The sequence below is a fragment of the Cucurbita maxima genome, unplaced genomic scaffold (assembly GCF_002738345.1).
Source record: "Cucurbita maxima cultivar Rimu unplaced genomic scaffold, Cmax_1.0 Cma_Scf00011, whole genome shotgun sequence".
NCBI lineage: Eukaryota > Viridiplantae > Streptophyta > Magnoliopsida > Cucurbitales > Cucurbitaceae > Cucurbita > Cucurbita maxima.
In genome coordinates this window covers 1,369,040-1,381,912 of record NW_019272027.1, presented here as the reverse complement: position 1 = coordinate 1,381,912, position 12,873 = coordinate 1,369,040, and the positions used below count along the sequence as shown (strand labels likewise).

The 12,873-nt window shown below is 34.5% G+C and overlaps 2 protein-coding genes across 3 annotated transcripts in view; both read left to right on the top strand.

Moving 5' to 3' along the window:
* Nucleotides 1-1,932, top strand: part of LOC111486177 (thioredoxin M3, chloroplastic-like) — a 3,574-nt gene extending 1,642 nt beyond the window's left edge. The window contains exon 2 of the mRNA XM_023133209.1: nt 1,180-1,932. Coding sequence (XP_022988977.1) covers nt 1,180-1,499 — 320 coding nt within the window. The 3' untranslated portion in view covers nt 1,500-1,932. The remainder of the gene's footprint in view (nt 1-1,179) is intronic.
* Nucleotides 1,933-4,794: 2,862 nt separating this feature from the next.
* Nucleotides 4,795-9,194, top strand: LOC111486142. 2 transcript variants are annotated; one of them, XM_023133168.1, is made up of 6 exons: nt 4,795-5,106; nt 5,837-5,842; nt 5,905-6,088; nt 6,281-6,436; nt 8,335-8,444; nt 8,547-9,194. In XM_023133168.1, the coding sequence occupies exons 1-6, from the start codon at nt 4,918-4,920 to the stop codon at nt 8,580-8,582; spliced, it is 681 nt and encodes a 226-aa protein (XP_022988936.1). In that variant the 5' UTR covers nt 4,795-4,917; the 3' UTR covers nt 8,583-9,194. The 2 variants fall into 2 exon arrangements, with proteins under 2 accessions (XP_022988936.1, XP_022988937.1); XM_023133169.1 differs by lacking the exon at nt 5,837-5,842 and having other exon boundaries at nt 5,902-6,088.
* Nucleotides 9,195-12,873: the final 3,679 nt, after the last annotated feature.

Below are 12,873 nucleotides of genomic sequence, written 5' to 3'. Positions count from 1 at the left end.
TTTTTTTTTTTTTTTTTTTTTTTTTTTTTTTTTTTTTTTTTTTTTTTTTTTTTTTTTTTTTTTTTTTTTTTTTTTTTTTTTTTTTTTTTACTTTGTATATTATGATGCTTTTAACGAGAGCAATTCCGAAATTGCTACTTCATGGTAACTTTTTTTGATAACTACGTGAAAGGAAGGGAGTAACTAATGCATTATTAGGGTTTTGAATCATGCCCTGCTTGATGATTTGAATAGAAACAGCGCATGGATGAATATGTTTCATAACTATCTGATATCCATTTACTTGTGGAAACCTTACTTGTTTTGACATAGAACGAACTGCACTTAGATACAAGTTAATGTTTGTTTGTACCTGCTTAGTAAACTATACTTGCATATGATTTTTTTGAGCTTGTCATGCATGATCACTCCTGTTATCAGCTTGAATTACTAGTTTGTAATGCAATGTTTAGAACTTTTTTTCCTCTGAGTTTGTTCTTCTTTTTCATAGTTACTGAAGACACTTAACATTCCAAGTATAGAGAGTAAATCTTTGTTCTTTGTTCTGACGAAGTTAGAATGTCTTTTCTGATTCTCTGGACTACAACTTGATGAAACGGTAGTATGATTATTTTTGCTCAGTCTTCATTCATTGTGTTTCTTACTTTTAAAGAATATATATAAATATAAGGTCTTGTTGTATGTTCCCCATCATTACACATAGACTTACCCAATTTGACATTTGTTTCTGAATGATGTTATCTGGTGATATTACTACTTCATCTATTTTCTTGTTTCAAGTAAGTATGCAGTATACTGGGGTTATTTTTTTGTTTTTTTAAATTTTTACCTGTGGAATCAGTATCTTGTATGAATATACTATGATGATGGTCTTATGTTTTTGCATCATTGAAAGTCATCCCTTCTCCCTTGTTCAAGGGCTTCTTTATCCTATAAACTTTTCTTTGTAATCCATTGGTCTCTAGTAATGGTCGAACCTTACTGTATACTATGTAAATTGCTAGTTGATTAAGGGTGTTCACACATGGTATGATTAGTAGTTACTCTCTTGCAAGAACTTTAGTATTAATACTTTTGATGCTCATTTTTGTCCAGTTTTTAATTGATAAAATTGGTGTAACTATTTGGATTTCCATCTCAAGAATGCCTCTCTGAATAATCTTATATTGGCATACACAGCTGAGGTGGTTACTAAAGAGTCATGGAACAAAATGATTCTAGAGAGTGGAATCCCTGTCCTAGTTGAATTTTATGCTAGTTGGTGTGGACCATGTAGAATGGTGCATCGAGTCATCGATGAGCTAGCTGCTGATTATGAGGGGAAGCTCAAATGCTTTGTACTCAATACTGACAAAGATTTGCAAATAGCCGAAGACTATGAAATTAAGGCTGTTCCTGTGGTCATGTTGTTCAAGAATGGGGAGAAGTGTGAAAGTGTCATTGGCACCATGCCAAAAGATTTCTATATTGCTGCCATCGAAAGGGTCCTCAAGCAGTAGGATGGATGCATGGAAATCAAATGGGACATCTTTTGCAAGGTTTGACCCCCTTGATTGTTCGAGCTGGTCAGATATTTTGTCGTAAAGGTTTACACTAGGCTACTAGTTCTTGAGCTGTATATAAGAATATACTTCTTCACTGTTAAGTTTCTTACTGTAGTAGAACGCATAGCCCTCATTAACCTATGATGATGGCTACATGGCAAATCCATACTTCACTGTTATGGCCTTTAGGTGAAACTACTTGGGAGTTGTGAGCCATTTTCTTACTTAAAAATGCTTGCATTTGTCGGTTTTTCTTTACTATTTCATTAACATTGGGGACTGAGGATTGAAATCTCTAACCTTTTGATGAAAGGTATTTGTAGTTTCACTTTTCTGATGATACATTGGATACCATCATTTGATTAAATAGGATTGAAGCATTTTGAAATATTGTTTCCAGGCATTTTGAAATACTTGCCTTCTTTTACTTAATTATGTCTAAAACGGTTTTGAAATTGTCCAAAATGTTTTGCTGTGAGATATCACAATCTAATAAAAAAATGCTCGTTTTCTTTCTAATTGAAGTGGGATCTCACAATCAACTCCTAAAAAAAACCAGCAATCTGATTCAAGAAAGTCAACCATATTTTTTAAAACCTCAAATCTAATAAAAAATGCTCCATTTTCTCTTCAATTGATGTGGGATCTCAAAATCTACCTCCCTTTGGGGTCCAATGTCCTGGGACACCTCAATCCACCCCTCTTCGGAGCCCAGTGTCCTTGGTGGCACACCGCCTCGTATCCACCCCCTTCGGAGCTCATCCTCCTCACTTGCACATCACACTCTAATATCATTTGTAACGGCCCAACTGCCATCAAATATTGGAAAGAATTCAGCAACCCCAAAGATCTCGTCAAACAAGAGATGGAATTCCACGAAAGAATACTAGCCCAAGACCCGATCGGAAGCAAGGAATTCTATCCCATTAGCTTTGAGGAGGACTAGTAGATTGGAAGTGCGCCACGGAAAGGGCCAAGCTGTACAAACTCCAAACAAAGACTAAACAAAGGGTTGGTTCCACAAGCAAGCTATTTATTATTCTGGGGATCCCCATTGAAGAGCATTTCTCTTAGGGCTTTTTCTTCTAGACTTTCCTTCGACGTTTTTAACCCTTATAAAGAATGTTTCATTCTCGTCCCAACGAATGTGGTATCTCAAAATAACACAATTAATTATTAACAACCTAAGTAAATCCAAGCAAATTTTTTAATCCTATTAAGAATAAATTTCAGAAGATAAAAAGGCATTGACATTCCCATGATATTATGTTCTACTTTTTTAAGAAACAAACTCAAAAAAGTGCATTTAGATATTTTATTTGGAACAAAATGTCATGATAATGCATTATTAATACTTTATTCTAAATTTGCTTTATCTTGTTCCATTATAGTATTTATTATTATTCTTTTAATGTTATTTTCTAGTCATATGCTTTTTATAACCATAGCTTTTGTTGTAAAATTAGAATGCCATAGCTTCGAGTTATATGATTTGGATGTGACATCAATTTTGTAGCGGTGTGAAAACCACTTAACTAAATTTTTTTTAAGCAATGGTAAGAACGAGAGTAAAAAAGAGCTAAAAAGTGTGCAATAACGAAGTCCCAAATTCTCTATTTTTAAGCTGTTCGAGTAAAATAGTAACGAATTCTTTCTAACAAATGAAAACCGACTTATGAACACGCTGCCATAAATCAATACTGAAACTAAACATAAAAGGGAGATGAAATGAGATACTGAAGATTTAAAAGATGAAGATAACTAATAAAAGCATTAGTCAAAGTTTGTAAAATATACATCATTTAATTATTTAAAAAGAATGGAATAATGAGACGTTTGATTTTTAGAGAAAGAATAAAACTTCTGATTTCATAAAGATTTTATTTTTTTGTTAATGGGAGTTCTGGGTATCATAAAGATTTTTCGCTGATCGCCTCGAAAATCGGAAGAATGTCTCTTTGACTCGGGCAGTGCTCTTTGATTAATTATCATCTTCCCCTTAGCTTAGATTACCCTCTCCTTTGTTTGAGGACTGATTGAGACCGTGGATTCTCAACTTGTGGAGCCCTATCTATTCCATTTCTCAAGCCCTAAGTTCAGATTCCTCCTATTCAGCCAAGCCCCAACCATTAGACGAGGTAAATAGGTGTTTGCATCTTCTGGAGTGTTATTCGAGGCTGGCTCGAAAAACTATTTTGAAAAAGACTTTAACGATATAATTAGAATCATCGAAATCTTTCTAATCCTCACGAAGTCAGTCTCTCTTTTCTTATTTTGACCTAGATTGAATAAGTCGGAAAATGATAAAATTTTAAAGAAAAATGAAGATAATGTTAAGATAAAAAAAATTAAATTATAAAGAAAAAGTGATATCTTGTTAAAGATGTAGATGAATCAAATACAAAGTAGAATTAGGATATGGATTTTAAAATAAAATAATTTTAAACTTATTAAAATTAAAATAATGGAAGTGACAAAATATAAAAATTTAAATTCTTAAAGATATCAAAATGGGAGACGGAATGAGCTGCCCCCAAAAATACAAAACTACGCTCTCGCATGGAGCGTGTCTCACAATTTCCCTACGTCATGCTGACGTCATAATTATATAAACAAACTAAAATAAAATAAATATAACTAAAATTTTTATTTTATTCCAATAAATTCTTCCAATAAAATGAATTTTATGTTAAAAGAAATATTAAAATAAAAGAACATAAATCTATAAATTATATACAAAAATTAAAAAATGGAAAGATTTATGAGACGTAAAATTAGATTAATTATTTTTTTTTTAAGTGAGACCAACCAAACAAAAATGATTTAAAAAAATATTAAAATTTTTGTAATAGAAAAGGAAACAAATTTATAATTAATATAAATTTAAAAAGAAGGAAGATATTTTAAAAAAATATTCCAAAAATTAATAAAAACAAGTTTTCAAAGGGTTAAATAGTCATTTTGACTTTTTTTTTTTTTTTTTAATCTCTCTTAATGAAGAAGAAAGTGAGATGATGTGAAGTTCACGCGCGAAAAAATATCGGTTTAGCGCGTGGAGAAACGGCGGTGAGGGAGTCGTTTCTAATTTATAATTCTATCTCCAATGCACATCTTAACGTGAGCGGATAAAAATATCTGGCTGACATTGGGCGAAGATATTTATATCCGGATGACGTGGCATTAAGCTGACGGTTTTTACACGTGTAAAAGCGTAGCCCATGTGGAGCCTTTTATTTGGGTTTCGTCTCTCTCTCTCCGTTTCTGCACGACCCTGAATCCCGAGAGGGTTTCGGACCTAAATCTTCTCTCACGATTCCTTTTTCTTTGATTTCATCCCTTTATTTGCTTTTCTTCTATCTTTGATCCATTCATAATGGGCGACCTTCTTCTACATCTCCCTCATACGCCGTCGTCCATGTCGCCGCCCGTTGTAGATCGACAACCACCCTCCCCGTCCTCTGCCAGCGACTTGACTTGTTTGAACACCCAATCCTACTCTTCTTCCTTTACTGTTGATCGCTTCAAGGATTTTCCTTCTCATCGCTGTCTGCAACTGGATGCGGTAAGTTTCCGACTCTTTTGCCTTTTCTTTTTTGCTGTTTCTTGGAAGTATGATGTGGGTTTTCCTCGGCATGAACGAGTTGTGTGTTGATTGTACTTTGTTTTCCCTTTCAACGTAGCACTTGGAGATCGTGTGGTGTGTGACCTATTTTTTGTGTACTGGAAACTAATATGTCTGATTATGAGAGATTTTTATTGTTACTTTAAAAATTTTAAATGCTGAAGTGGCCTTGGTGTACCTCCCATTTGGGTTTATTTTAAACCAGCAATACAGGGGTGGTATGTACTTGTATATTATTGCAGTTTCGATGCCTTGTGTTCACCGTTTTTCCCTTTGTGCTTCAATGGCCATGGAGGAGAAATTCTTTTGCAATGCTCGATTTTGTTATTACTCTAATTTTCTTTTTCTGTGGAGTATCAGTTTTAGTGTTCGGGCTTCTTCAAATTAAATCATGGATGAATTTTGAGTCAAGTCTTTTATAGATTCATTTTTTTTTTTTTTGAAATGAACCTTTGATTCTTTGAATTTCTCAAGTTTTAGCCGTTCTGTTTATATAGGATTCATTTTGAATATCTAAGCCTAAGGATTGAACTCTATATTAGGGAACAATTTGAAAATTTCATGTGAAAAAAATGGGGAATGGTTTCATTAATTGTCGATCAGAGTTATGTCCTCCTAATTTTAGTTAAAAAAAACTTTTGATCCAACTTTAGGGACATTTTTCTTTGAGGTGCAAATTTTCACAATTAAATGGAAAGGCGGAAATGGGGTTCTTAATTGGAAATTTATGAACAGGTTACACATTGGACAGATGAGAAACACAGATCATATCTTGGTTCTTTAGAAGCATCTTTTGTTCAAGAGTTGCATCAATATAGACGCTTGCAAGCTTTGTCCTCAAAACAGAAAATGCGTTGCAGGCCGAGCATGCCTCATATATCTTCTTCAGAGGTGAGGCAATACATCCACAGCAAGAGTGGGAGTGAGTTCCCCTATCTCATTCCTCTACTTCCTTAATGATTTGCTCTTGTTATATATATTTTTTAGTTGATGGTCCTTCAAGATGCCTCCTGGCAGAAGGCTAACATTGGGAGGAATGATCCTTTATTGGAAAGGGTAGCCGATTCTCCTGCTATTTTAGACGATGTTTGGATAAATCGTTTTCGTTCTGCAGGAAAACAGTGTACTCTGGAGACTCCTGATCTCATTGAAGAATCTGGAAGTTTTAGTGATAGGAGACACTTAAGAAACACGAAAAACTCCTATCGATTTGCCAGAAGTTCACAGCAGATCCCTCCATGCTGTCGTGAGTCTTATACAATAATTACAGGTAATTTTCATTGATGTCATATGTTTTATATACTCTGTTTTGTTAATTCTTAAATACTATTTTCGTTTGTCTAAGTACATTATATACCCTCCCAGCCTCTGGCAGTGACACACACCTGAACTCATCGATCATTGATTCTACCTTCTAATTTATACATCAAAAGCTGTAACCTATATCCGCACTATGCATGTACATAGCGATAGTGATTGACTATATACTTCATGTTTTATTGTTGTTCCTTGAAATCATATTTTGTAATGATGAAGGTTTTTGCAATGATCGTTCTAGTACTCACCATCTTTGGCACCCTTCAGGAGCACTCATTTTTCTGAGTTAGTTTTTTGATTGATGTACCCATATGACGATTTCTTCGTGGTGTTCCCACTAGTTTGCCACTTTGCTTGCACCACATGAAGTCCTGCAAAATTTCTTTCCAATCTTATTACGTGTTTGTTTGAATTTTGTGTTCATCAAATGTATTTCCTCTGGAGGTAAGAAGAATATGAGAGGGTTTCTGGAGTTAATGATATGACTTACAGCACGTGAGTTGTCAAATTGGTACATCAAGCTTAGGGTATTTTGTTATCTTCTTAGCAATAAAAATTCTCTATTATATTAATGGGATAGTTTTAAGATGGTGATCTTCTTAGCACTGGAAATTTTCTATATTCAAATATGTTAATGGGATAGATTTAATATGGTTATCTTCTTAGCAATGGAAATTCTTTAGATTCTAATATATTAATGGGATAGTTTTCGCATCATTATCTTCTTAGTAATGGTATTAATGGGACAGTTTTGACATGATCTACAGTGTCGTGATACTTTCTTCCCATTGCATGATTTTTAGTGTTTATGCTAGGGACACAAGGTTTAGGGTCACGATTCTTCATGCAATTTCACAATTTATAATTCATGGATGACTGATTGCATATCTTTTCTATTTGAAGTTGCTTGATGTATATCTATAAGTGAAAAAGTAGGAAGTATTTTATTTAAAGTTAGATGAGCATTTTTGTACAATGTATTTGTGGAAAAAACGAATAAAACCGAGTAGATGTTATTATGATGAACTGCATTCTGGATATTGATGAACTGCTAGATGAAGCCAGAGTGATGGTGCTAATTCTAGGACAGTAGTCAGTTGCTGTTTCAGAATGAATAAGCAGACAATTCTTGGGATAATAACACTTTAGTTGAATTAGAGGAGCCATGAGGCATCAGGAATTAGCCTTCTTTCATGAATGAAAAGTATTCCGACATTCAATATTGGAGTTGAAGGAAGAGAAAAGAGCAGTATTGGTGACACTCTAATGGGTCTCAATTTTCCTGTAGAGTAGAAGAACTGCTGAAGAATAGTTTCCCTGTTATGGGTCAAATGAACGACAAAATTATTTGAATCTTTGAGCATAAGGAGATTTAAAGCTTACCTTTGACAAAGATGAATGACTCATGCATTCATAATTAAGCAGGAAATAACAAATAAATGTTTCTTAAGGGCACAATCCTGCTTGTTTAATTCAAGGATCAATCCCTTGGCTAGGTTGAATTCTTCCTGTCCCATCTCAAGTGCATGATGCCCTACTCTCTGTTAAAGAAGTCTCCTCGTCATTGCCTGCTTGGAATTTAACACATATCAACTTAATAAGATTCATAATTTCTATGGACCTTATGAATTTTCTACGTTTTTTTGGGGTGATGTAGGATGAGATGTTAGATAATCAGTCCAGTTTAGTATTTTGGATGTAATTAGTTCTTTGGTTATTTTATTGCAAGGCTATGAATACCCTCCAGGGCGCTTTTGAATATTATTTGAAATATAACTTCGTTTTTAGAGGATGTTCACTCAACTGTTGTCAAGCTAACTTGGTGTTCTTTTGTCATTGTCTTCTATGCAGAAGTTTCCGATCAAAACTTTGTGGATAATCATCCAGGAGAGGTGTCTGGTGGCATGCCTACTGCAAAAAGATTAAAGAAAGCTTCTTCTGATTCTTCGGCCAATGACCAGGTACAACTCGGGATTGCCTTCGATTTTTTCTCTTTGGAAAACTTATAATTGCGTTGTACGAAGTGTATCAGAGACCGAATTTGCTACTATTTGATCCTGCAGGTAGTACCATATAAACGACCATCATTAGAAAGATAAAAGCCAGACGCCATACTGTCTTCAGAACATCCTCAAAACTTAATGCCTCTAAATTCAGATTTGTGTTACTTTATGAGATGGAGCTGACAACATTTCATTCCAACATGTGAAAAATGGTCTGTTCAAGCTCGCTAGCCAAATACGACATGGTTTTGTTTTCGATTCGAAAGAGCATTGTAAAGAAAATAAGGGAAATGGCGGCCATAATTCTTGACCAGAAGATGTGCAGCAAGGAGAAAATATGTTTGTATATGGTACAAACTAAACTTTTTCCTAGTTCAAATATTGAGTTAAATATATGTTAACCCTTTCTTTTCTCCTGTTTTCCTTTTTATTAGAGGTTGAAAAAATGGAAATGCTAATAGGGTGTAGGTTATTGAATATAGGTAGTAGTTATACAGAAGCTAAGACACCTTGGTAGTGAGATAGATGCACACTTTTTTAGTTTGTTTCAAATACTCTCGTTTTGAAGCTCTGTTAGGAATCTCAAGTGTAAATTATTATTAGGAGTCTTCCAACTGAAATTTTCATACATGTTCATACAACACCCTATGTACGTTATGTTACATAACTTGTTTATTATTATTATTTCATATTTCATTTTGACACTCATGTATAACACCATATATACCTCATATATACTATTTACTTCTTTTTGTTGTTTTGCTCATTTGAACTACAATAGCTAGGTTTTTTTTTTTCTTCCGTACATAGATAATATAAGTGATAATATTAAATACCAAACTATATACTAGGTTTTATATATGTTATTCAATTTGTATTGAGCTATGTATTCTACACCTATTACTAATTGTTTCATATATAATTTGTAAACCTCGTGTTAATAAATATACCCTCTGGTCCTAATCATTTGTATTCACACACCTTGTTCTAGCAAAGGTCAGATCTGACACTACCAACACTTGCACCATGTGTAATCTGACTACCTCCTTTATTTACATTTGTGCTTAATTGTGCTCAATTGTTCATAGTATAGGTAGCCTTTCTAAGCAAGAATTAACGGTAACTTGGTGAGTATATGGATGATCACTCATATCACCGTATAACTTTTCATGTTCTTGGTAGTTCCACGATAAAATTCATCTCTATGTTCTCCCACTTCCATTCTTGGACACTTAACCATTTACTCATGAATTCTATGATGTTCTTTTATGAATTCTATAATGTTCTTTTTCATATTGCGGTCGCTTATATGATCTTCAAGTTTTGGTATATTTTAGTACTGTCTGAATACATGAGAAGTGGTGAAGTGTAGGCCTCTGTTAATATATTGTGCCTAAGCCCATCACCTACTAGTATGCATAAGCATCCTTGATAGAGAAGCCCACCATTCACAGATTGAAATGTCCCTCTATTGATCCTAGCGTGAGCTGGTTTAAAATCTTTTTGCAAGACTATGTGATCTCCCTGTTGGGAAGGGAATCTATGATATGTCGTCTCAAAGCCGATTGAACTGTTAGTTGAGGCATCTATGCAACAACTCTTCTAAATCATGTGTTGGATAATTATGTTCATAATTCTTTAGTTGGTGAGAAACATACACAATGAATTTCTCATTCTTTATTAATACATCTCAATTCTTTATTAGAGGTATCACTATAGACCACGACGCCTCCTTGGAGTAGCACCGTGAGTAATGGTACCAATACTAGTATGTGTTTGAGATCTTGGAAACTTGTCTTACATGCCTATCCACACAAATGAGTTCTGTTCCAAGCCAATTGAGTCAATGGCATGGCTAATTTAGAAAAGTCAATTGTAGTGGAACATGTCCACTTGGTAACAATTTCTATGGTTACCTCATCTTTTAACCTTACCTGCCATAAGAAAGAGACTTTTTGTGGCCAAAGTTCAATTTTAAGAACTTTGATGCATTACTTCTTCTCCCTCAAAGATTGTTAAAACTCTCTTGAGGTGTGTGTTTCATGCTCTACATCTATCTTGGAGTAGATTGAGATGTTGCCGGTAAACACAATCACAAATATATTGAGGCATTACTTAGATATTTGATTTATTAACTCCATGAATACTGCATGCATGTTCGTTAGACCAAACGACATGATCAAGAACTTATAATGGTCATACCTTGATCTGTATGCCGTAGTCTTCCTCCTACATCCTTATCCTTATCTAATGGTGGCCTAACCGAATTTCAATATGAGAGATCATTGTTACATCTCACACAATTAGACAATTAGTCAATTAGTCAATGGGAGGGAGAGAATATTTTTTCTTCATAGTTACCTTATTTAACTCCCGATAGTCATACATAACCACATCAATCCATCTTTTTTCTTTACAAATAAGATTGACGCATCTTTTAGGTGAAACACTAGAGATAGATAAAGCCTTTGTCATAGATCTTGCATCTCCCCTTTTAAGTTCTTTTAGTTTCGTCTGTGGTTTACAATAAGAGCTTTCAAAGCAGAATTTGCACCTAGTTCGAGCTCAATACAAAAATCTACTGCTCAAGTAGGAGGTACCCCTACGTTTGGAAATTCTCCCCGTGCTAATATGGTAGACATCATTCTCAACCTTCGATGTTGACGCTTCCTTTGGGACAGTCTGGTGTCGTGAATTTTGAAGCTAGTTCATTTAGAATAACAATCCATTAGCAAAATTCTTGGCTAATCAATCAATTATTAGAATAATATCAAAATCTACCATGCTTATCTAACGCCAGCATTTGGGTACCTATAGACATAGTATAATTTAGAGTTTTAACTCTAATCCCGCTCGACTTACAAATGATGCATAGATAAAAGAATAGAGTACCTGTCACTGTTGACTTGCAGTTACTAATCTCCCTGCTAGTGAAGACATAAGCCTTCCCCTTCTGGTTGGTCTTTGTTGACATTGCAACACCATCTGAACTTGGGTGTTGGCCATTATCTCCTCTATAACCTCTCCCTGGGTAATCACTGGTCATATGACCCTATTTGATCAAAGCTGCAATTTTATCCCAAGGTCGTACCTGGATTTATTAGTATTTGAAGTTTCTCGGCCTTGTCTTCTCCCATCACCATGATTGCTCTGAAGGTTGTGGCGAAATCAGTTGGTGCCAAGGCTGATACAACACCTCAGGCACTTTCATGATTGCGGTTTTGGCCTTCATATCAACAAGCTTCGCCAGGTAAGGTGTTTAAATCATTTCACAAATACTTCATATTGCCATACATGTTTGGATTTAGAGAGTCTCATTATATTTTTCTATTTTAGAGATTATTTTCCGATTTTAAGTTAGGCAGGAGTGTTACTACCTTATAGGTTACTCTAAAGTCTATTTTCAAAACTATAAATAATTGTTTTAGTTGTTTTAGTATGAATATCTTCGATATTAAAACGGAAGTTGCATATTATGCTCCTTAAGTCATGAGCTTGTTCTTTTGCATTTCTTGTATTTAGATTTGCATGTTAGTCATTCAAGTAGTTTTGATCAAGCTATCTGTGGAGTGATTCAAATCACAAGTTTAAAAATTAGTTTTTGTTACTCTTGATCTTAATCATCAATGTAACTTTCACTTGAGTTGATTCTTAACCGTTATTTAGATTTTTTGATAATTTAGATCTAAAGGTCTTGTTTCAAGGGTTGTTAGAAGATGGTTAGAAGAGTGTCATAACCAATAACCAACCTCTAATGCCTCTTGAACTTCCTTTCATACTTGTCCACCGATTACCCATTCTATTGTAGGTTCATGAACTTGAGTTTCCTGTATCGGACGACTATAGGGTAATCATTAGATCAGAAGGTCACCTTGAACTGAAATCACGAACCTGGTATCTCCTTGGGGTGATTGTCAACTCAGTAGATTAGTGCCATCCTACAACATAAACGATGCGCACACAAACTTTTATTCTACTAGGCTGTTTATCAGTTGAAATATTTGAATCTCCTGGAGACTCATCGAAGACGTGAGAGTCGTAATCTTTAACATTAGGGTCGTAACTGTGGGCTTTGGTTGCGCTACTAGTGGTGCTACTAGTGGTTTCATCTAACCTATCGAATTATCTTGAGGAGGTCCTTGTGCTCCCCTATTCCTCTGTCCCCATAGCGGGCTAACTTCATTACCTCACCTCTTCTACATGGTGACATGATCTAGTATTCAAACAAACACGACTAAGTCTATTGATACAATTCATACAACTCAAAAGCGGTAAACTTCCTACTTCAAAAAAGTTTGTATAAAAGAAATAAAACAAATCATAGATAATATTGAAATTTTATGAAACCTAACTGAAAACATAAAAAATATTACCCGAAAGTTCATGG

Bases quoted from the DNA above. Each gene is read 5' to 3' on its own strand.
- LOC111486142 (XM_023133168.1), top strand. From the start codon at position 4,918: ATGGGCGACCTTCTTCTACATCTCCCTCATACGCCGTCGTCCATGTCG. The intron at 6,437-8,334 runs GTAATTTTCATT...TCTTCTATGCAG, and splicing joins GTCTTATACAATAATTACAG to AAGTTTCCGATCAAAACTTT. The intron at 8,445-8,546 runs GTACAACTCGGG...TTGATCCTGCAG, and splicing joins ATTCTTCGGCCAATGACCAG to GTAGTACCATATAAACGACC.